Genomic DNA, 25,326 nt, shown 5'->3' with positions numbered 1-25,326 from the left:
TTTTTTAGAAGGTAAAACGGTACAAGCATACTAGGTGGTTTCTGCAGTACTCTAATCCAAAAACACTTAACATCGTATCACTTTGCTGTAACTTTTAACGAGACTGCGCACTCTTTACACAAGAAACCTTTTTTTGCAATGTGTCATGCTGTCATTCTTAAAGCTATATCCACAGAACCGGCAAAACATTTCTCAAAGTAAATAAAACATTAGCAGTCCTCTTCATTCCCATAAGAGGAAGTTCAACTTTTGGACAACCATCAAGGCCATTCCCCCCACCGTGGTCAGAAACTACCAGAACCCTCTCAGTCATGCACCAACTGTTACATTTTATAATGCAATTTATGGCCTTATTTTCCTGCGTAACATATATTAGAAACAATAGGTTCAAAAGGGCAAAACAACAAGCGCCATGGTGTTTGGAGGCCAGACATAAAATATGTACAGGAAATCATTCACGACTGAAGGTAGAAAATAATGGCAACAATTTAGTTTCAGACTTTTTACCCTCAGAAAATTCATACTAATACATAATCTGTTATTCTATCGACTTTGTAAGTTTGAAGAACTTACAACCTGCACTGCAATAATGTATATAGTACTCTTTATAATAGTAAATTCCTTACCCGAAGGACAATTAAAGCAGTTATTGGGCCAAGAAGCACAGCAGAAGGGGAACAGGAAGTTCCTAGTAAGACCAGCTGAACCAATGTGGTTTCTGCAACAGAAATCTTTACAATCCATACCCAAATAAAAAAAGAGGTATACAGCAGCAGGTAAAATCGGCAAATATTAGCAAAAAGAAAGGAAATACCTGCTGCTGACCCTCTATTTACTTGGGTCTAAAAGAAGAAACTTAGATGGGGGTGGAGGTGTTATGCAAGTGGTGGCTAGGATTGCAGGAATCCGATTGACTGCCACCACTTGCATGAGCAAACACTTTGAAAGGAGATTTTTTTCCCAAAAGTTTAATGTGACCACCATGGAAAAACACACTGAATTGTAATGATATTAGGTAAATAACACATTGAGTTACGATTTCAGCGTGTTTTACATTAAGCTGATCTATAAACCTGCATTATAGTTTCATGCATCTGTGTAAGGTACTCGGGGGGGGGGTTAACAACTTGCAACTCTTATCGTCTCATAGCATGCTTAGATGTAAGCACAGAAGTGCTATGAGATGGTAGTCGGGGTTAATGAGTTAATACAAGTATATGGGGACAGTCCAGCAACATCTGGGTGCCACAATGACAGACAGCAACGCAGATGTGCTGTAAGTCATCTTCCATGTAGGTGTTCTACTTCTCTAGTACACATATGTTTGCAGAATGTGTACCTGTGCCTGCTTGATATATATGCTCCTTTTGCCACAAACATGTGGATGCCTGAGAAACGGTTGGGCAATAATTTCTGGTTGTTCTCAGGATGTAGAGAATCTGGGTGTCACATGCCAGAACCCTCAGAAAGCAGTTATGCTACAGTAATATCTGTTACCATAGTCATACTCTTACTTTGTATGACCAATATGTACATTCTGTTGCTAAGGTTGGGCCTGTGTCCCTCCAGTAATAATGCTGTGACCTGAAGTCCTGCTGTGTGGGTTTGCCAGGTATGATAGCCATAGCTCTCAAGTGATGAAATACAAATGTTGACAAAACAGTGACCTAGCCAGAGTACATCAGAGACAGTCAGGGACACCTTTACAATATCTGAACTATATCTGTGTGATGATCACATTCTGTGAAGAGCTGAATGACAGTACATCATGTGATATGACAGCTGTGTTCACCCTTACATACTGTAAATATGTCTAACACATAATCCAGTAGCATTTGTACAGGAGCCGACCATTGTAGGAGGGAGTGAGAGGGCCACTGCAATGATTTAAGTCTAAGCAGGCACAGGTGAGAGGCATGCCTGTAGCTGTTGGACAGCAGAGTATCACCAACATGTCATTTCCAGAGTTGCACTGCAGGCCTACTGTTGTAATCCCAATTCCCCATAACTGCATCCTCCCATCTGTGTGCCATTATATGGGGACTTGTATTACATACCTGATAGCGTGCCATAATCCTTTAGTGAACAAATCCTCAAGAAAAATGCTTCCTAAATCGCAGTCTGTCTTGGTAGTTTTACATAGGCAGCTGCTTGCCTTTTGTAGGTAATGCTCATTAACAGGTAATTGCCTGTGCACCAGTCTGTGGCTCAGACTTGCTAATTGCATCCAGAACAGCTGGGTTGCACTTTCATTAGTCAATGACATGGCACAACAGTGCAATATTTAAGGCCTTCATGTAGGCTATGGCCCCTTTCCTAGTCTTTGAGATAGACATTAGTGAGGTGTGAAGACTACAGCATCACAAAGCGTAGGTGCAAATAGTGTCCACTGTTGAGATTTATGTGGTAATTCCACAGTTTTGCATGCTGTGTTTGGCCATTGTCAAATTACATTCTGATTATCTGGCAGTTCAGTGTTAAACAGTGTGGGTTGAGGTCAGTAAGGGAAAAGAGACATGTGAGTGTCAGATGTCATACCCATCAGAATATGCATGCTGCTGCAGTAGCTGCTGGTCTATCAGCTCTGTATGTTTGTAGAGGCAGACTGTGACACATGTCCCTGTTGCTTGACCTTTGCCACCACCCCCCACACCTTTATTTATGAGTGTTGTGTGGATCCCTTCGTCCAGGGGGCTGTGAGGTATGGCAGGTAGCTAAACATACTGCTGCATATGTTGCAGGCTGCAGCTGTTGCATTTTGCCTAGGACTCATAGTGGGGAGTGTGATCACACTGGAGGAGAGCAAGCTATATCTGTCACTATGGGAGCAGTGACAGCTCTGTTGTTACAGCAGAGCCAAGGTGAGGGTACCCATGACAGTCCAGCTGGGCCATGTGCTTAAGGTACATCTGTTATGTAACAGTGCCAATCGGAGAGTAGTAGGCAATATATAGGTAGCCTATACAAACATGTGCAGTGTGCCCCTACCTACAGGCCTTTGATGTGCTAACATGGGTAGCAGTTAATTCAGTAGCAGCAGCCATTTTGGTTAAAATGACATGACTCAGTCATTATTTGCTGTATTCACAAGCAAGTAATCGAAGTGCAATAAACTGGATTTGAACCAGGACTGTGGGTGGCAAAATGTACTGCATGCAAGGAATTTAACAGACTGAGCTACTGAGTCAGTACTGAAGCAGGTGTATTTGCAATTTATATGTGCATGCATACAGTCTGTTACACAGGATTTGCATTAGCATGTGTCTTTGGATGGGTATGATGTGTGACACTCAAATATCTGTCATTATTTACTTACCTCAAACTGTAATGACTTGCCAGTCCTGTAGCACACAGAAAAGGTTTTGTGAAAACTGTGCCAAAACTAGGTGGCACAACTGTGGACATTCTGCAACAGTCTGTGCAGCTGACAGCTATACCTGCTATCCCAAGCCTCACATACACCCATCATAATTTATTTGGCTGTGTACTGGATTAGTGTCTGCATCACTGTGTGGAAAGAATATTTAGCTGAACTGAAAGTTTTCACTCTGCTCTTCAGTGTGGAAGAAATATTAGCTGAACTGGTAGTTAGTCAGTGTTTGCTGAATTTTGTTATTTGCTAGTAATTACAGGTGTGGGGGTAGTCACATTCTTTGATTTCCTGTCCTTGCCTATTTAAGTGGTACAGTGTGAAATATTTTCTGCTTAAAAACCTCAGCTTTGGCCGGCTAACAACTTGCTATATTCAACTGGACGTATAAGAGAATTTATACCTTTAGCTGCTTTTTTCACAAAAGAATACAGTATTTAAATTGATTTTAACTGTGTGGAAAGAATATTTAGCTGAACTGGAAGTTTTCACTCTGCTCTTCAGTGTGGAAGAAATATTAGCTGAGCTGGTAGTTAGTCAGTGTTTGCTGAATTTTGTTATTTGCTAGTAATTACAGGTTTGGGGTAGTCATAGTCTTTGATTTCCTGTCCTTGCCTATTTAAGTGGTTCAGTGTGAAATATTTTCTGCTTAAAAACCTCAGCTCTAACAACTTGCTATATACAACTGGACGAATAAGAGAAGTCAAGTACCTTTATCTACTTAGTTTCAAAGGAATACAGTATTTAAATTGATTTTAACTGTGTGGAAAGAATATTTAGCTGAACTGGAAGTTTTCACTCTGCTCTTCAGTGTGGAAGAAATATTAGCTGAACTGGTAGTTAGTCAGTGTTTGTTGAATTTTGTTATTTGCTAGTAATTACAGGTGTGGGGGTAGTCACATTCTTTGATTTCCTGTCCTTGCCTATTTAAGTGGTACAGTGTGAAATATTTTTTAAAACTCAGCTTTATATTCAACAGGACGTTTTTTTTTTTCAAAAATACAGTATTTAAATTGATTTTAACTGTGTGGAAGAATATTTAGCTGAACTGCTCTTCAGTGTGGAAGAAATATTAGCTGAACTGGTAGTTAGTCAGTGTTTGCTGAATTTTGTTATTTGCTAGTAATTACAGGTGTGGGGGGGGAGTCACATTCTTTGATTTCCTGTCCTTGCCTATTTAAGTGGTACAGTGTGAAATATTTTCTGCTTAAAAACCTCAGCTTTGGCCGGCTAACAACTATATTCAACTGGATTTAAGTACCTTTATCTGCTTTTTTTTCAAAATAATACAGTATTTAAATTGATTTTAACTGTGTGGAAAGAATATTTAGCTGAACTGGAACTTTTCACTCTGCTCTTCAGTGTGGAAGAAATATTAGCTGGACTGGTAGTTAGTCAGTGTTTGCTGAATTTTGTTATTTGCTAGTAATTACAGGTGTGGGGGTAGTCACATTCTTTGATTTCCTGTTAGGGCAGATAGCCTAGTATGAACCTATGAACCTATGAACCTATCACAGTCCCAAGTACACTGCCAATTTTCCCATTATATGTACATGCAGTGTGTCGTTGGAAATCAGGATATGTTTATGGAAACAGATATGCTAGCTCAGAGATGAGCAGTGTAGTGTGCTAATGCACTAAGCTGTAGTTGACAGGGCCCCAGGTTTGAGACCTGACAGGGGTTATTATTTTGCAGATGTGCCTAACACTGTCAGAAACACATAGGGTAATTAAGGCACTTTTAAGCAGTTTTAAGTGGGTTTAAGCAGGTTTGCATGGTGCAGCACAACACACCACTTATCTCTGCTTAAACCTGTGCTAAAATTAAAAAAAGAAAATAAAAAAGGGGTGATAGGAAAGTGGTGAAATGGGGGCAAACAGGTGAAAAGCATACAGAAAGGCAGGTAGGGATGTGCAGCACGGGTGTAAGAAATGACCATAGCTCTCCATTTCTTGTACAGCAACAGCTGGTGCATTTTTACAGATTTTGTACATGAATTTGGACCCTCATACCCCAGAGAGAGGGGTAAGGGTAACATAAATGTGTTGTCAAGTCAATTGGATCAAATTAGTTGTGTCCAGTGGACACATGTGCAAAATGGAGAGGTATATATGGGGCGATATTTTTTTGTGGGATAGATGCCCCTTTTTTTTAAGTAGAGAGTGAAATGTTGGGGAAGGGATGTAGATAGGAGTGAGGAGGAGAGGTTGCATTTGCAGACAGGCAAGACAGACAAGACAGCAAACAAGGGCAGTGTGAGACACATGAGCGGGGTAAACACCTTGGATGGGGAGGGTGTTGTGGAATCAGAGAGCCATGTGCCCCCAGATGGCAGCAGTGTGACTGACCTCCCCACCCATGGGCAGTCAGCACTTCTCCTTCACTGCCCTGAAGATGGCTGTGCTGGAGGCTGGGTGCTGGGCCCAGCAAGCCCCTTCAGGTTGGAGAGTTTGCCCTCAGTCTGGCGCAAGCAGTTCTCATAGCTATAATGGACTATCATGCACATCATTGCTGGTAGCTGATCTTGGGTGACAGTCTTCCTTCCACCCCCCACTCCCAGGGGGGGGCCCCATCCCCTGAGGTGGTTCCACCCATAGGTGGTGCAGGACCAGTGGAACCATCTTGAGTCCCAGACATGCTGGGACCCAGTGCCACGGCCGGCTGAGGTGAGGTAGGTGGATCGCCAGCAACCGGCCTACCCAGTCAATCTTTGGTGTTGAGATATTTCAAAGTGTATAGGTTAGTGGTGACCATAACATTTAGTTAGTTATAACAGCATTTCAGAATATTGCAAATAACCCAGTAACATAACATTGCATAGTATATGTAACACAATAATAAGTGAGATAACAGTCAGTATAGTAACGGCATTCCAGTTACAGCTACAGCATAAGGCCAACAACATAGGTAATTCAACAAGATATGTTAGTATGCAACCATTGTAATAATACATAACAATAATAAAATACAAAGCCCAACATAATGTTTGGAGGAAAACATATGTTAATAGCAAACCATAACCGATGTATAACAATAATAAATTATGATGACAATAAGGGGCTGGGGAGAGAGAAATACAGTCCATTAATACCAGTATAGGCTATATAGTTTGCAACAATACTGTTATATACTCTACAGGTCTGCCCTTCATTTATGTATAACAGTGCCTTACAGTTGCTGTGGCATGTACATACCTCTCAAGCTATCCGCATGGGACAGTATGGGCCAAGTTGTAACACCTACAAGTACTCAACTACAGAGGACTATTACATGTCAGGGGGACCTATATAACTACCAAGGTATACTGTGGACTGATGTAGTGTGACTGTGCTACTGACATAATGATTTCAATGATAGATCTGTGACAGATAGATTAGGCAACAGTGATCGCAGTCTATTACAGCGTGACACTTGAGAGGCATATATCGTGCACAGTACAGAGAGTATATGACTATCATGCCATCCTTGGCAGGCATGGGGTAGACCATCAGCAGACATTCATAGACACTCCAGGCATACAGCCATACCAAGATTACACATTTTATTTATTGTATTAATGTTTATTAGTTTTGTACTTCTTGCCTTTATTTTCTGAAAGTCTTATCACATTCCTTATCAATGCTGTTAACAGTCTGTTACATCTGAACACACAAATTATTCACCCATAATAAGGGCTACTGCACCCATTTACCAGTAACAGTACATAACTGATTCAGTAATATTTATGAGTACTTGTCACTGAATTTGAACCCTGGTGTGTGTGTGTGTGTGTGTGTGTGTGTGTGTGTGTGTGTGTGTGTGTGTGTGTGTGTGTGTGTGTGACAAAATGTACATCAGACACAGCATTTATCAAACTGAGCTACTGAGCCACTGCTGCATATTGATTGACTGATATTTGCCTAGAGCTCACCTAGTAACAAAATATGACCTGGTAATAGAAGTAGAGTGCTATACAAGACTGCAGTGACACTTCGATACACATGAATGACATTCATGCATGACAGAGATACTAGGTGAACTGCACATTAATACAGAGAATGCAGGTGTAGACAATAAACCCCTAGTGAGTGGAAATATCTGTGATGTGTACACACCATATCAGAGTGCTGGGTTGGCTACCTGACCCATATACATTTGCAGATGGTATATTTGCAGTCTACGGCTATTACAGTTTAATACTTGCCTGCAGCACCATACCTCAGAGCAGGAATGCATATAGCTGAAATGCAATGGTTAACACAAGACACTGCTGATATACCCAATATACCTTGGGTGTTCCTGGTATTACTTCAGATCTTAGTGCAGGACAAATATCATAATGCATGTATCTTGTAGTACAGCTCTAAATTTATAGTTCAGCAGAACATTCTTTCTTAGCTAACCTAGAAGCAGTTAGTGGTATTCTTTGTGTTTTTAGTTAAGAACAGATGTAATACTTGATTTCATGAACAACAGCCCAAAATACACACATATTGCACAACACAGCTTTATTAGGAGTGCCTTCATGCAGTTATTGGTAGATTTTCAATTCTTTATTGCAGAACAGTTCATATAATGCAGGTGTTGCAATACAGCTGTTATTCCGCATATAATGCAGTAGAAACTTTATTTCCTTAACGTTATTAGGTTTCATGCTTTTATCTTTATTGAAGTATACTTGGCATTACTCACTTATTTCAGTCCAGGTCTATAACTACATTTATTGCAATAGAATCAAAACTGTATATACCTAATGGCAGTTATTAATTTTCTCTTTCTTGCTTATATGACTATAGATTACAAGATACATCTGTGCTCACCACACTCATGGTGCAACCTGGCCAGGTGTCCTGCATGGGCCTCTAGGTTGCGAGCTGTCTCCTCTGCAGCTGTAGGGAGAGAAGCACACCATTATGTGTACCTGTCTATCACACATTCAGATTAAGTATTGGTAAAACAATGCTAACAATACTTACAAATTTGTGGAGCATTCCCATCCCAAGTATCCTGGACCCAGGTGTCCAGAAGTCCCCTCTTCCATCACTTCAGATCGTCATAATGATGACAGACCTGCTCGCCTGTGTGGGGGATACCTGTTGCACTGGTGAGATTGCATGCCAGCTTGTCCAAGGCCTCTGACTTGTACTCCAATCCCTGGTACTGGCACTGCAACAGCCGGACATCATGGTATTTAACTAGGAGTCCAACCATGATCCTGGACTCCAGAATGCCCCAGTGCTGTGCCTGAAAGCACACACCCTCTCCAACACCTGCTATAGTTCCTGCCAAGTTCAAATTCCAACTAGTTCTGCTGTATTCCCGCCTGTTGCACTTAAATAAGCCTGTTTTCCTGCCCTTCACTGCCATTGGGAAATTTTTAAATATGTGGTGCATCGCTTAGCAGTACACAAACCCACTGAGCTCAGCTGAGCAGTGCTTAAACTGGCAAATGCTTAGCAATGCTTATCAGTATGCAAACCCACTCAGCTGAGCTCAGCGGTGCTTAAACTGGCAATGCTTTGCAGTGCTTGGCACTGCTTAGCAGTGCGCAAACCAGCTACGTGGAGCTGTGCAGTGCCAAGCACTGCAAAAACGTCTCTTGTTTAAGTGGTGCTTGGCATGAGCTTAGCTGAGTGTAGCAAAGTAGCATTTGAAAATAATTAGCATAATTGTAATTTGCAACATAAAAGCTTAATAACCCTTCCCTGTATTCAAACTGTGCACCTACTACACATATGGTTGTCACTCTAACCATTTGACTATGTGAACATGTAGAATACTGCTATACTTTTACATACACCTCTCAACAAAGTTTAAGCACTGCTGAGCACCGCATCACACCTCGCCAACCCGCTTAGCTATGCTTAAACTTTACCTCTGCATTCATAATTAAAAGTATACGGTTTCTATTTTTGATGTCTGGCACATGTCCATTGCTGTGAGCTGTGCCGCGCAAACACAAACAAAAAAATAAATAAATAAATAAAACTTTATTACATATGCATACATTGATATCTGGCACTTTGACAGTGCAGGGGTTATGTTACTCATCTCCAGACCCAGTAACACACCCCCTACACTGATTCAATAACTGTGTTACATGGCTTTCTCTAAGTAACGCTCCTTCATTAATATGCATGACACACTACCGAGGGTGTTCCGCGTACACGGACATGGTTCCATCCATGTAGGTTTTACACTATGCCTATACAGATTTTCTTAAATCTGGGGGAACTGCTTTAGAAATACAACAGTTGCAAAATAATTTGCTAATTCCTATTGGTTCCAAACAATATATCTGCTTTGCAAGAATGCTTCAGTAGTTCTTCTGAGTGAAATGAAGTGTATTGAAGTGTGCTTAATGTTTTTAAAAAGGAACTGTGTGTGTGTGTGTGTGTGTGTGTGTGTGTGTGTGTGTGTGTGTGTGTGTGTGTGTGTGTGTGTGTGTGTGTGTGTGTGTGTGTGTGTGTGTGTGTGTGTGTGTGTGTGTGTGTGTGTGTGTGTGTGTGTGTGTGTGTGTGTGTGTGTGTGTGTGTGTGTACACACAATAAAATAGTTTGAGAATTTTAAAATGAAAGTATAGCTTTGTTTTTTTTTTTAATAATACACAACTGTAGTATTATTTTTACTTTCTCAAAATCATACTAATCTCTTTACAGGTGAAACAGTTCTGATCTTTGCAGAAATTCAAAACTTGTCCTCACGCAAATTGGTACCAAGGGTATCCCTTTACCAAATACAGACATTCCATGCTGAAGGGCATCGGAATATTTCACAGAAGGTTCTTGTAGAATATAAGACAGAACCAGTGCTACCTGGAAACACTGATGTATGGAATGGAAGACCGGTGCTGATTCCACCCGTAGTTCCATCCCTGTTGAACTGTACTATTATTTATGTGGAGTACACTCTAAAGGTAAGCTGAAACCCTTTAATTACTGTAGTTTTTGTGTATTGCTAAGATTTAAATGTCTACTGATATATTAGAGGCTAGACAGTACAACAATAAAAACTGTGACATATAATCACATTCTGCAGAATTTAGAATGCATTAAAATATATATTAATTATAACAACCCAGTAAAAGGTATACATGTGGGTAATGGTGATTTAGATCTAGTTAAACAAGCTTACGGACAATACTGTTGTCTCACATATAGGAAGCTGAAGTCCATAACTAAACATATAAAAAATACTTAAAATGAACTATGCTATGGCAAATACTGATTCACAGACATTCCTGAATTTTCACTCAGTAACTGTCCCATTGCAAATTATTTTGCTAGTCTATCATCTACACACTGCCATAACAACAGGTGTTTTCTCATTCAGTGTAATACATGGTACTTTCCATATTTGACTTCATCCTTCAGTTTTACTGTCTTGTCCAGAAGTGGGGCTTTGATTTTATATTGTAGAATTTACTGATTACTGTCTGACAAATAGCACACTTTTAGATATTCACCCCATATCAGTTACAGCTCCATTGGCTGCATCTTTTATTTATTTTGCTTGTGGATGCATTTCACTGGTGTTATTTCCATCTAAACGTTTTATTTCTTTATCAGAGTTTTGTAACATTCATCGCTTACAGATAAGATATTCTGTAATTTTGATCATGTGTGCCATCTAGTGTAAAGAAAATAGTTCTACTACAGGTGCTCATGTGTTAGTAGCTCGCAACACACCTGCTTGCTGCCACTTGCTCGAAAAAAGCAAGTGCTTGAACTCACACTAGCTCAGTTCCCACTTGTACATAGTCCTCCTCACACCTGACCCTATGCAACTGCATAGCTCTAACCTAACATAAACTCTAAGCTTAAAACTCTCCCCTGATTTCCATTCCAAGTCCTCTTTCCCTTACTTTAAACATATACTACTGTACTCCCTCCCTAATCCTAAAGTCTCCAGTCACTCTCTAAACCTAAAATTCCAATCCACTTCCCTAAATCTAAATTCTCCAATCACTCCCTAAGCCTGAAACTCCCATGCTTAAACTGAAAGCCCCTTTGTCTAATTGCGCACAGTGTGAACATTTCTGTTGAGCCCTTACCCCATCAGTAAGTGGCTGGATGCAGCTGTGAATTGTAGCTCAATACCAGGTTATTTCCAAGATAGCAGCTTGGAAAACAAAGAATAAACTTCAAAGCCAGGTATATATTACTCATTTGCTAAACCTGCTTTTGAAAAATAATCTTGAGTCCCTGTTATACAGTAGAGATTCGATTATCCAAACTAATTGGGACCTAGGGTAGTTTGGATAATCAAACATATAACTGAATGGGATAAAAAACTTCTAAAAATGCTTTTGATGGACATTAAACAAAAAAAAAACAAAACAAATTTACTGTAAATGCAAAATGGTACAGTATATTACTGTAGCAAAATATTTATTTATCAAAACTGTTCAGATAAACATATAACTGAACCAGATAAAAAACTTCTAAAAATGCTTTTTATGAACATCAAACAAGAAAAATAAAACAAATTTACTCCAAGTACAAAATGGTACAATATATTATTGTAGTAAAATATTTGCCAAATTATAGCATAAGAGATACCAAATTAGACACAACTACATATAATCCACTATAAAAAGTAATCATGAATTGTTTTTTGAACCAACTTCGATAGTCATTTCTTATCAGCTAAATCACGCATTCTCTTCAACAACAGAAGTTGAGTAGGACAGCTTTCTTCTTGTTGCTCATATCAGGACTTTACAGTTTCCAATGCTGTAAAAGCCTCTTCTTGACATTGTCCGCTTTTTCTATTTTTTTCACCATCCTCATCTTCAACTTCTTCATCGTCGGTCATTGCCTTTTTTCTTCTTGCACAAATGACAAAATTTCATCATTATTCAAAATTTGAAAGCCAGGATCATTATCGTTTTCTAACCATATCTGTGTATCATCTTTGCCACAGTTGGAAAATCCTGGGATTGCCTGGAACATTTCCACAATTTTGTTTAGGTCCTCACTGGTGTCCACATCAGTTGTCTCATTTTCTTCTCTTTCACCCAGCAGTCTATTCCAAGCCCTTTTAATATTATCTTGTGAAAATGTGTTCCAAGCATCAGCCACCATATAACAACAATCTTAAAGATCCAGTCTTTCTGAAAAGGCCACCACACTTTCTTCATCTTCTGCCAATAATAAATGATGTAGGACTTGCTTCCTGTACACCTTTTTAAGGTTTTCTATAACACCTTGACCCATTGGTTGAATCAGTGCTGCTACATTTGGAGGCAAAAAAAAAATCACTTTAAATTTTTCATTAGCTGCATTCAATTTCTCCACTCCTGGGTGTAATGGTGCATTATCCAGCAGAAGAAGTACTTGTCCAGTTTTCTTTTCCTTCTGTCTGAACTTCTTTACATATGGGATGAACTCATTTGTATACCAATCAAGAAGTATTTCATAATTCATCCAAGCACTTTTCTGCGCTCTGTAGCACAGTAGGAGACATGTCACATTTTTGAAACATCGGGGCTTTTTGGCTTTGCCGATCATTAGTGGGGGTAAGAGATGGCTTCCAGTGGCATTTGCAGTTAACATAACTGTTACTCACTCTTTGCTAACTTTAAAACCAGGGGCTGGTGTTTCTCGACTAGATGCAAGTTATTTAAGGGGCAATGATTTAAAGTATAAACCAGTTTCTTCGGCATTACACACGTCATCCAGTGAATAGCCTTCTTTTTCCAAATGGGCCAACAATGTTTCTTTAAATTTTTCAGTGGCAGGCCCATCATCAGATAAAGATTCTCCTTAAATCTCTAATTCTCCTGTGTCATGATGAGATTTAAAGTTCTTTAACCAGCCACTGCTAGCATTAAAATCAAATAGACTATCAAGATTATTGTTTAACTCAAATGCTTTTTCACACAACAGTAAACCATAGGTTCCCCTTTGCTTGTTCTTTGCACAAATCATAAATACATAGCCTCTTCTATTTTTTTTGTCTTTCAGGTTTTCCATGGGTTTTCTTCTTTTTGGCCCATGTTCACTATCCAAATTCGATACAGACTTCAAAATTATATCTTTTTTACTTTTGATATCAGAGATTATAGCCTTTCCAACATTGAAAATCTTCACAAGAGATGATCCAGTTTCACCCTTTTCTAGTCTATTGATAATTTGAATTTTTGTTTCAATAGTTAAAACATTGCAGTTTCATTTTCTTGTAGACGATACATTCACACACCTGTAACAAAAATAACAGAACTGAATACAGTATTGTATGCCCATGTAGGCGGCCCCAACTTCTCTGCTCCACCAATCAATCTCATCCTGTAGATGACTCATCATCAAAGCATGTCTGCCACTCATTCACTACATATTTACCTTTTAAAAAATTCCCAGTATTGTACAGTATAATGGTTAAGGTGTTTACCTTATAGACACAAGGTGCAGGCTTTGATTCTCACAAGGAGTAATTGACTAGGCTTAAAATGGCCCAAAAGGGCAGTTAGCCTAGTACTGTACTAATCTATGAACCTACTGTCTTTAGATTTAATTTAAAATTTATTTCAAATTTTTTAGCACAAACACTGATAGACATTTGCTAAACAAAGCAATACAGACTCACAATGAAAACAGTCTTGGCATTAAAACTTCTCTGTCCTTGAAACTCACTTTCATTGAGACAGCATTGAAGCTCACATTCAAAGAAAATTCATCTGACTAGTGGCAGATAAAGTATATCTTTGGGCTGTTTTTCAAACCATAGGCCCCTTGCACATTTTTAGGACCATGCATACATTAATACACCTTCCTGATTGTATTAAGTTATATTACAGGTATAATACAGTGCCATTTGTTAGAAAGTGTTTTAAATTTGTAATTTCAAACGTTCTTCTAGTAAGCAATGAAACAAAATACATGAACCAAGAATGAAAAAACTGCTCAATTCAGAACATTTCATCAGTAAAAGTCTACTCAAACGTCTGTCATTACAATCCACCAATATCAGTCAATGCATAATCTCTACAGAAGTAAAAGTCATCTGAATAATCCCACATTAGCGAGAACTATAACTGAGGACTGCAGCATTACACCTTTAAAGTGCAACACAGTGTGGTATCAGCAGTCCATCTACATACTGAGGAAGTAAAACCCACAGCCTTCTGCATCAAAGGCAAGTATACTTTGTGTACTAAGAATGATTTTAAGTACTTTTGCGCAATAGTGATTATCATTTGCTAAACAACAGTTGCAAATTGTAAACAGACTTGGCATAAGCAATACTAAACCTGTCTTCCCCTGAAGCTCTCAGCTCCTTGTAAAATGTGCTTGACACTCTTATTTCTTGTAGAATGCACTTGACACTCACTTTTTTGTAGAATGCACTTGACACTTAACCATACCACTTCACTTGGAGAATGTACCTGATTTTTTCTTATATTTTTGGTGTGTTCTCCAGTATATGCCATTAGAGAAGTCTGGCTGCTCAATGGTACTTCAGCAGCCAGACTTTTTTCTGCTGGTGTACGTTCAATTTACAGTAGCTGCCCAATCAGCATGGTCATTTTTGAATAGTAATGAGTTGTTATTATAAAGCATGGCATATGTTGTATATTCCTGGTTACACCCCTACCAATTTTGAAGTAGGTGAAGAGGTGTTACTTGTATAAAAATATGATGATTTAGCAATAGTTGTCACCTAGTCCTTGGTGACACCGTATTGCTCAAGAGCTCTCCCACGCCCTTGTACTTTTGCCACAAACACCAGCTTATTACATTTATAGTAACTAATGAAGAAGAGCTACACACTCTGTGGTAGGTAAACAGTGGAATGTTCACACTTTTAACTGGACTGAAGTTATGTTACTATGACTCATCTATTTAAAGATATGATTCCAGCAGTCTGTGCAGATAGTTACATGAAAGTACCCCTAGTTGTAAGATCACAGTGGTTACCTCTGATAGGGAGGTCATCGTTTAAAGTCTTAATACTTCTCTGTTGATCCTTACAGAATCAGGGCCATGTCTGTCTGAAGGAGGTTTTGCTGCTCTAAACTTTAGCCTGCTCACGCCTCAAAAATGTGAGGTGGGGGGAGTCATCAGCATGATAGTGAGAGTGAGAGGGTGGGTGGCCTAAAGGTTAAGGTATTTGCCTTACAAACACAAGGTGCAGGGTTTGAGTCTCACAAGGGATAATTGGCTAGGCTTAAAATGGCTCACAAGGGCAGTTAGCTTAGTACTAATCTATGAACCTATGCAACCTCCCCCGAATGAATTGCTCATTTTTTATACCATATCAGTATAAGAGAATAAAGAAGCTAAATGTGTGCCTTTATTACCAGAAAGAAGCTTTGATTCATATTTCAGTGCTGGTGTCGCAGTATTGCATGAAAGTTGCGCTCGATCCGTAACATGCTGCCTTTCAGACTAGATATTAAATTGAGGTCTCGTTTGCCTGAGATGGTGGTAGCTTAAATTAATAAGATCCCATGTAAGGCATCAGGAAAAAAGCAGGGTAGTGGGATGGATTTTTTAGTAATAATCGTCATCTCAGCAGTTCAGCATTTCAGAAGTTTTACGAATTAAAGCATCAAATTGGAAAACAAAGCATGTATATATATATATATATATATATATATATAAAATCTGTTTTTGAAATATAATCTTGAGTCCCTGTTGTAATTTGATTGCTGCAGATTCCGTCACTGAGCACCATTCAGTGGGCACATAGCCTGAGGTGACGCTATGATTGAATATGGTACTTAGGTGGGGTGCCAGTTTGTTTTGTAGTTCATGTAGAACTTGGCCTGGGATGTTGTCAGGTCCCATGGATGCTGTGTTCTTGGCTGTGGAGAGTGTGTTTTTTACCTGTGCAGCCGTGATTACAGGAAGTTTGCATTCTTCTGGTATAGAGATGGGCCCTTTAGGGGATGAGAGGGGGGTAAAGTTAGCACTGAACCCATCTGCCATGATGTTGGCAATATCAGTTGGTTCTGTATATTTAGTGCCATTGTGTTGTAACTCAGAGCAGATATGAGTGTTGCCATTGAGATCCTTGACATAGCTATAGAATGTTTTGTGGTTGTCTTTATAGTCAGTGGCAATTTTGTTTTCGTAACTAGCTTTGGAGGATTTTATGAGGGATCTCAGCTTCTTACTGAGGCTGACCAAGGAGTTCCTCCAGTCATGGGATTTTACTCTTTTTTGCAACAGTTTCTTTCTTCTGTTGTAGAGTTTGTTTATGGCAGGGAACCACCAGATTGGCTTTATTTTTTTGGAGGATAGCGTCTTGGTTCTGTTAGGGATTGCATGATCCATGCACTCGTGTAAGTGCTTATAAAGTGCATTTGTGTAGGATTCAGCAGTCATACCTCTATTGTCCATCAGCATGGGTGTCATGAAGTTTGCCACTTCTGTCTTAAGAAGCGTGAAGTTGGCTTTGGAAAAATTTTTGATGGTGGTTTCTCTAATGGGGGGTGGGGGAGTGATGTGGATGCCTAGGATGATTAGCTTGTGGTCGGATCTGACCAACGAGGAATTGACCTCTGGTGTGGAGCACCGTTTGCCCATGTTGGTAATAATCAGGTTTAGGATATTGCTGCCCCTGGTGGGGTTGTGGATAAGTTGACCCAAAGCATTGGAATTTATAAATTCCAGAAAACGTTGAGCACAAGAGTTGGTACATGAGTAGTTTTTCCAGTTAATGGTGGGGTAGTTGAAATCGCCCATTATTAGGGTGTTAGTTTGTACCTTAATATTTTCCAGTGTATCAAGAAATGAGGAGTGGGAATCCTGGGGCATGGTGGAGGATCTGTAGCAAGCTACAATTTGGATTGGGGTACTGCCCAGAGTTAGTTGCACTTGGATAATCTCTGATGCATTATGCTGAGGAACTAGCCTGGAGGTGTGGATATCCTTAATAAATATGGACACACCTCCGCCTTTAGTGTTTCGGTCCAGGTTAGGTGGCCGAAAGGTGTGTTATGAATTATAGCCTGGTAATGCAGTAGTACTCTCTGGAGCCTTGAACCAGGTCTCTGTCACTGCACAGATGTCGATGTTCTCCATTTTAAGGAGTGCCTCGAGTGAGTGCATTTTGAGGTTTAGACTTCTAGCATTGAGTAGCAATACCCTCAGATTCTGCTTGCTTGAACCTGTTAAGGTGGTGAATTTGTCATTTGAACCTTGCCTAAAAAATGCACTGTAGGGGTGGCTAGAGCCTTAGCCAGTATCCGGAATCCCAGGGACGACAGGTGCAGGCCATCTCTGGCAAAGCATCGTGGTTTGTCGATCATGTCACCCCAAGCAGACAGATACTGTATCCCCTTAAAATGACACCAGAAGCTTAGCCAATTGTTGAAGTCAATCATTTTGTCCTTGTACTGTGGTATCATTCTAGATGATGGCAGGATGCTACCAGGGCTAGGGTCATACCTGCCTGAGCTACAAGATCGTACAGCTCCTCCATGTCCCTTTTCATGTAGTTCAGGGAGGTACAGCTCAGGTCATTCACACCAACATGGACAATGACAGAGTCATATTTGTACTTGTTGTGGAGTGACCTGAGTGCATGCGTTATGTGGTGGATCCTGGCACCTGACAGGCAGCTGACAGTAACTTTCTCCTTGTTTAGCCTGGTGAGTGGAACATCAGTGTGCCTGACTATAGAGTCATCTATGACTAGAGTGTTGGGTACATTGTTATGCCTTATGGGCTGTGGTTGAGTGGCACACTGAGATTGTGTGCTATGTGTCATTTGGGTTGTGTTGGGGAGTGGAGGTTGCTTGTGTTTCTGCTTTGGAGGTCCCTGTTGCTTGGGCAGGTTTTTACTGAGAGCCTCTATGAATGTAGGTGTGTGTTTTGTGTTTCTATGTGTGTGTTTTGGTGGTGTAGGTTTTGAGGGACTATGTGATGAGTGTGGTGTGGTGCAAGTGTTTACCTTCTCCTCTTGACTGTCTAGTCCAGTCTTGGGTCAACAGAGCTTTGCTTCAAGTCTGGCTATATAAGTGCATCTCTCACAGGTTGTAGTGTTGGGTAGTAGGAGGAGAGGGTTGTCTGTGTACATGAGGCTATTGCTGCATTGCCCCCCAAAATGCCCAGATTCATCTGGTAGACAGTAGAAAACACCGGGAGCTGACCCTTAGACATGCCTGGATAGGTGCTTATTTGTTAAGTACTAGAAACTGTTTTCCTCTAGACAAGTGAGGAATGTTGAGTGCTGTAGTAATTTGTAGCTTATTTAGTGCTTACAATGAGTTGATCATCATCTAGTCTCCATCGGGACCAAAGGAGGTCTAGTCCTAGACTGGTGAAATCCTGAGCTCACTCTTCTCAAGGAAGCTTGGATAAGTACTTCCATCACATCCCCCTTAGGAAGAGAAAGTGTAAGAGGAAGCACTTGGACTCCCTGTCTAAGTCTCCTACTCTTTATACAGGACACTTCCTTCAATGAAATTTTGGAAATGATGGGACAGGGTGGATCATGGCCAATAGACCCATGCACCCTGTGGAACAGTTCTTACAGGAGATCTATAATTCCTCTCTCTCAGCAGCATGAGTATGCTGCCCCCAGATAAACTTGTGGACATGGTCTGTAGTAAGGAGCCAGATATAGTTGATCCCATTCCAAGAAAACATAACAGAATCTTTCATATCCCCAGATCAGGTCTTATTGGACTAAAGGGCTGCTTGTTGACTCTGTTGTGGTAGGTGCAGCCGCTATGAGGGACATCCCAGAAGATGCTCAAGCCATCCATCCCCCTAATAAAAGTCCAGGGTGATGGATAAGCTAGGAAAAAGAATATATATGTCCAGAATGTTTGTGATCAGAGCTTTGAACTACATGACACGGTTCATTTTCATTGCCCAAAAAAGCACTAAGAATCTGAAGCAAGTGGCAACCAGGGAACTCTAGTCTCAACTAAAGACCCAGGTGGCTACTATGTGTACTGTCTCCTTTCTGACCATGCATCTCATACATAACACAATGGATGGGGCAATAAAAAATTATCCAGGGTGGAAAACCAAACCAGGACGAACGATCCACTGCTGAATAAACTGTTTGAGAAATCAGGTTCTGCTTAGAAATCGGGTTCTTTAATGAGGAAAATAAACGGTCTGTGCCGAGCTTTATCAAGTAAAAATGTAAAATGCTGCAAGGTTTTTATACAGTTTAGTTAATTGATAATCATTCAATTAAAAGCTGAAAACACTTTAAGGTATTAAATTAAATGAGATTTAAAAATACTTCTTTATTTGTAATTAAAAATCAATACATGATGCTGGAATAAATAATGAGTTTCAAAGAACTGTAACATAAAATATTAAAAACAGTAAATATTACAATGAGAATAAATTATTCAGTTAGATTACCTATCAAATTACAACTTAAAATAATTGTGTTAGAACTCAATAGAAAGAGACTTCTTACAATCGTGCCTTTCTTAACTTGAGAATACTATTTATATTGATATTATCATTTAATAATGGGGCAGCTAGAGCAGCAGGATCAGGCCTCATTATGAAGAGACAGGCCTGGATACATCTTACAGACTTTCCAGACCATTTCAAAGCAGCGTTTACTAATGTCACCTTTGATAGCAATATGCTGTTTAGGTAACAAGTCAAAGAGAGACTGTCTGCCATTGAGCAAGAAGGCAAGATGCTCATCACTGTGGGATTTACATTTGCTGCCCCACAAAGGACCTTTCATTGAAACCGGAAAGGGGTGAGAAACATGGTCTTGCAAATCTCAGCAGCCCCAGCTCACACAACAGCAGGAAAATTTCTGTCTAGATGTCTTCCCAGAGAAAGAGGTGATTGTAACAACCATCAAGGCAGGGGATCCTTTTGAAAATTTCACTCCAACAATTTCTAAAGGGTTGCCCAACTGTTTTCTTTTGGAGGCAGTCAGGGAACATCTCTCTTTACATACTCTGCTATGGATGGTCATCACAGAGGATTTCAGGGTAAGATGAATTATATCCAGAGGTTACTTTATTATCTTTTCTGCAACACCTCCAACTCAGACTTCCCAAGCCCTATCTGTGCTACCCAGGCAAAGAGGAAACCACTTTAAATGAGTTCTATGTCCTCTTCCAGAAGAGATCAATGGAAGAGGTTCCACCAGACCAGAGATGATCTGGATTTTACTTCAGATTCTTTTAGTGCCCAAAAATACCAAAGACTTCAGAGTGATTCTCAGCCCAAGTCTCCTCAATGTCTTTGGAAAGAAAGAGTCCTTGTGGATGGTTACTGTGCAATCCATACTGCCATGCCTTCAGGCAGGGAATTGGATGTCATATCTGGATCTTAAAGATGCTTACCAGCACATAAAAATAGGCAAGGTGTCAAGAAGATTCCTCCACTTTCATGTTAGAGCCTATTATTTTAAATTCCAGGCCTTACTGTTTGGTCTCAGCATTGCCCTGGGTGTTCACCAAATGCATAGTTGTGGATCAGGCACACATGCATCTTCTTCCAGTGCAAATCTCCCTGTAATTAGATCATTGGCTCTTGTCTGCTCCATCTGTGGATTAACTTGGGTTAGCAAGACAATGTTTGCTTTGAGTCTGCCTGTCATTTGGGACAACAGTAAACTTAGATAAGTCCCAAATGAAGTCCTCACAGCACCCTACCTTCATAGGTTGTCACTTCATCATTCAAAGACAGTTAAGTTCTGCCACAGGAAAAAATAAAAAAATATCCTGAGGTTTCTTGTCTACTTCAACAAGATCAGCTTTCAGCAATTCATGTCCTCAAAGTCCTGGATCTCATGACCACTTTGATACAGATGGTTACCATTGCTAGACTCAACATGAGGATATTACAGTGGACTCTTCTAGTGCAATGAGACCATTCCTCCCAACTAATATATCACAAGATCAGATTATCCATAGAGTCAAACAGAGCCTCACCTGGTGGATGAATCAATCCAATCTCTCCATCAGATCTCACTTCAACAGATCAATGCCACCTGCAGCAGTTACCATAGATGCATCTGTCCTCAAGTGATGGCACTTAGCAGACAAGACAGTATAGGGTTCATGGACTTTGGAGGAAGCACCTCTGCACATAAACATACCTGAGATGAGGGCTGTTGTTCTAGCATTGCAGGCATTTGAGAATAAGCTTCCTGTAGGTGCAATTGCTGTACTGTCTGCCAGTATGGTGGTAGTGAGGTACTTGAACAAGCAAGGAGGAACTTGACCTTATCCCTTGTGCAGAGCATTAAAGGGAATATAGGAATGGGCATAAGCCTTTCAATGCTTTTGATTGCAATGCACATACCCAGGTCTACCAATGTGATTACGGACAAATTGAGCAGACAGATTCTGCTACCACATGAATGGTCTCTCAGCTTATTCAAGAAGTGGGCAAAATCTTGTTGTGAACTTTTTGTTTCAATATTCAACACTAAATTTCCTCACTTCTTCAACATAGTTCTTCAAGAAGGACAGATACCCAGGGATACATTATCCAATGATTGGACCCTGTTTTGCTCTATGTGCATTCCTTGCCTTCCCCTGTTACCAAGACTGTTACCAAAAACCAGGGCTTGCAAAGCTCAACTCATTCTAATAGCATTGTTTTGGCTCTACCAGCCTTGTTATTGCCTCACCTGTAGAAGAAACCCATTCTCTTCTGGCACAGTTACAGCCTCATTTGGAGATTCATTCCCTTTAACTAACCATTTTGTTTCATCATTTCATATAATGGTTTGCTCCAGATGCAGTAGAGCTGATTCTCATAATTCCACAACCAGAAGGATTTATAAGAGTAAATGGAAAAGAAATCTTGTAGTGGGCTTCTAACAGATACACTTCTCCTAATTCAGTACCCTTGCAGGAGGTGTTAGCCTTTGTAATAGAGCTGTGTAAAAAAGGAGCTTGTTACTTATCAGCCTTCACTTGCCAACAATTTCCTGCCATGAAGTGGGTTTTCCAGCTCATTTACTGGCTACACATCATTCGTGTAAGGCCATCATTAAAAGGGATGTTTTATTCCAGACCGCTATTAGCAAGACCAGCTCCAGCCTGGGACCTTAACTTTGTGCTTAAGTATCTTACTAGACCTTCTTTTGAATTGGATGCTTCAACTGATATAAAGTTCTTATCATGGAAAACAGCTTTATTAAATCTACAAGAAGAGTTTGAGCTTTAGCCTCTTTCTACTCAATACCTCTACATCATTTTTCACCAGGACAGTGTATCTCTCAGGATGAAACCCTCCTTCATGCCCAAAGTAGCTACTGAGGCTAATTTAAATCAAAGTATCCACTTACTTATTTTTCCTAACTACACCTAATGAAGGACAATACTTCTTGCACAGTTTGGGCATTCATAGACAAATATGGTTCTACTTGGATTACACAAAGTGTTCCAGGAAAAATGAGCAGATTTTCGACCCCTAGGCTGGGTCAAATGACTATCAAGGTTACACTGAATTAATTCTAGATTGTAGTTCATTCTGTTATACTTCAGCACACAGGCAGCTTTCTGTTCATCGAAGGCTCATTCTATTAGGGCTCAAACAATGTCCATGGTGTCCATATGTAACATTCCACCAGATACTTGGTCTTCAATGCATACCTTAGCTAAACATTACAGTCTTGATTCTATTTCTAGAATGAGAGCATCATTTAGGTTGAGTACTCTTAGGCTACCCTTATTAGCTGAGGAGTCTGTCCTACTCTTCCAGTGTCTGGACAAGACCTGAGAAATACAAAAGTCATGTATTTACTGGACCATTAGATTTCTCTGGTCTCTCTCTCTCTAGACATAGGAGCAACCTGTCCTCCTTCCCCCACCAAGTTGTCATTTTTGAGAGATTTGTGACTGGACAAACATTTCATTTTCTTTCTTGCATGTCTAGTTAGATACAGCTGTTTGCTTCATGTCGGCATTCATGATATGGAGAAGGCAGGAGGAGCAGGGGGTTATGGGTAGGGAGGAGTATGAGTTATGTGGACTTCATTCCTATCACTAGGGGGTGCCAAAGGAACCACACCTGCTGTTCCAGTGTCCAGACAGAGACTAGAGAAATCTAATGTTCTAGTAAGTACATAACGTACATGTAACTACAGTCATCTTGCTATGATATAATTGGACTCCAGTGCACTAAAACTCTGATGATACAAGAGGATTCTGCATTTTTCGTTTGCATGCAATGGTGTTCTTAGCTCATCTCAATAATATTTACAGCAAAACACCTTTCTTGCCATTCATCATTTTTTCTACTGTTTGGAAAAATGAAAAATAAGTAACAAACACAAGGACAAAATCTTGCCCAAATAGTAACTTAAGGCTCACTGTAGAGAATGCCAAATACCTTGAATAACTGGGTAGTCCTAAAATAAATGTTCCCATATCCCGATTACAGATTGCTGTCATTTACAAATCTGTGAGGAACACTTTAGCAAAATAAATGGTGATTCCCCACCCCCTGGAGTGAGAAACAGCTGATGTAGTAACTTCCAGCTATAAATTCTCCACTTTGGGAAAGAAGTGACTAAGTCAGGAAAAGAATATCTTAACCATTATAGATTCTTGTAAAAAAATTACCTGTGTCTTTTGCCTATGAATTTTTTAGGCCCATGCCTTTTTTTTCCAGGAAATGGTCTGTTCACATGGCATATAACTTTTAGATGTACCTATCATGCTTAATTGGCTCAAGCTTATATGCTAGAATTAGTCTATTAAGGGAGGTAAGTCTGCTGACAAATACAACTTTGAAAATAATTTTTTATTGATTTTTGTGAAATAAAATAATACAAGAAATATGATATATAAATATACAAAATATATCTTATCCCATTTATGCAGTCATGAAGAAGCCTGCATGTAGTGAAAATATTACTTCTTTTCTAGCATGTACTGGCATATACTGGCAATGAAAGTCTTAAAATGAATATAACTGAGCTTGTCAGAGAAACTACTCCTATGTCCTTAGCTCCCAGTCCCATTATCTCCACCTGGGAAATGTCCAAGTTGTATTGAGAAGGTTGCTATGGTTACTATAGGTGGAATAAGAAGATGCTCATCAATTACATCTGAGCCTTGTAAAATTCTGCTAAGCTAACAGAATATGTATTTAGATTTTGCAGTGTGCGCATTCTCTTCCATTTATTATTGTATCCAAAATAGTCCATATAAATTAATTTCCATGATAAATCTTCCTTAGAGATAAATCCAGATCCTTGAACCTCATGAATGATCCTGCTGCTACTTCCAAGTGGCTGAGTATTCAAAATCCCAACCTGGTAGCATAGTAACAGGATGCAATGGCTACTACACCTTTTGTTCTGGAACTGCAGTACTGGTCACTATTCCCTGCTAGGCTTCAGTGAATCCCAGATGAAAGAAATAACCCATCTATCCCACTATACTAATTGCCTGTATGCTAGAGCTACTAGAAAGTTAATAAAGACTATTAGGATACACAGATAATATGTAAGTTCCTTTGACAGGCCCTCAGCTGTCCAGTTAACTAGCTCCTTGCTACTTCTCATTTCTTTTGGGATAATAGCTACCAAAGCCAAAGCCAATTACAAGTTCCAGTGTATTTTATTTTCGTCCATTTCAAACACATGGGTTGTTGGATCTGACTGGATCCATCCTTGGAGCAGACTAAGAAGCTTCTTCAGAACCAAAGTTCTGACGCCCCTACTCAAAATCCCCTGGACTCCACCCTAGTTCCCCAGATCTCATTTGTCACTTAAAGTTATCGGACATGTGAAAGAGCTTTCCTCAATGCACTATATCCTTCTGTGGATCAAAGCTAACTTCTCCTCCAACCAAGAGAGTTTTGCTCTCTCTTTCTTATATCCAAGTGTTTAGAGTAAATAATAATAGCCGTAGTGTTATAGTTAGGTTCTTTGTACAACTGCTGCCTTTCTGTATTATTTTTCTGTTTTTCAAACTTTTGGTCAAGGTCTATTGTAATGTAAAAAATGTATAATAACAATAATAGTCTTAAGATAGTTAGTAGACTTTGTGTTTTGTATAACTTCCTTT

General features: G+C 39.8%; 1 protein-coding gene across 1 annotated transcript in view; it reads left to right on the top strand.

Moving 5' to 3' along the window:
* The window catches only part of LOC122795805 (arrestin domain-containing protein 3-like), a 566,617-nt gene that overhangs the window by 496,563 nt on the left and 44,728 nt on the right, over positions 1–25,326 (top strand). The window contains exon 5 of the mRNA XM_044064143.1: positions 10,010–10,266. Within this exon, the coding sequence (XP_043920078.1) occupies positions 10,010–10,266 (257 nt within the window). The remainder of the gene's footprint in view (positions 1–10,009; positions 10,267–25,326) is intronic.

The sequence above is a fragment of the Protopterus annectens genome, chromosome 2.part2 (assembly GCF_019279795.1).
Source record: "Protopterus annectens isolate FY-2018-M chromosome 2.part2, PAN1.0, whole genome shotgun sequence".
Classification (NCBI taxonomy): Eukaryota; Metazoa; Chordata; order Ceratodontiformes; family Protopteridae; genus Protopterus; species Protopterus annectens.
This window is presented reverse-complemented; position numbering and strand designations above follow the sequence as displayed.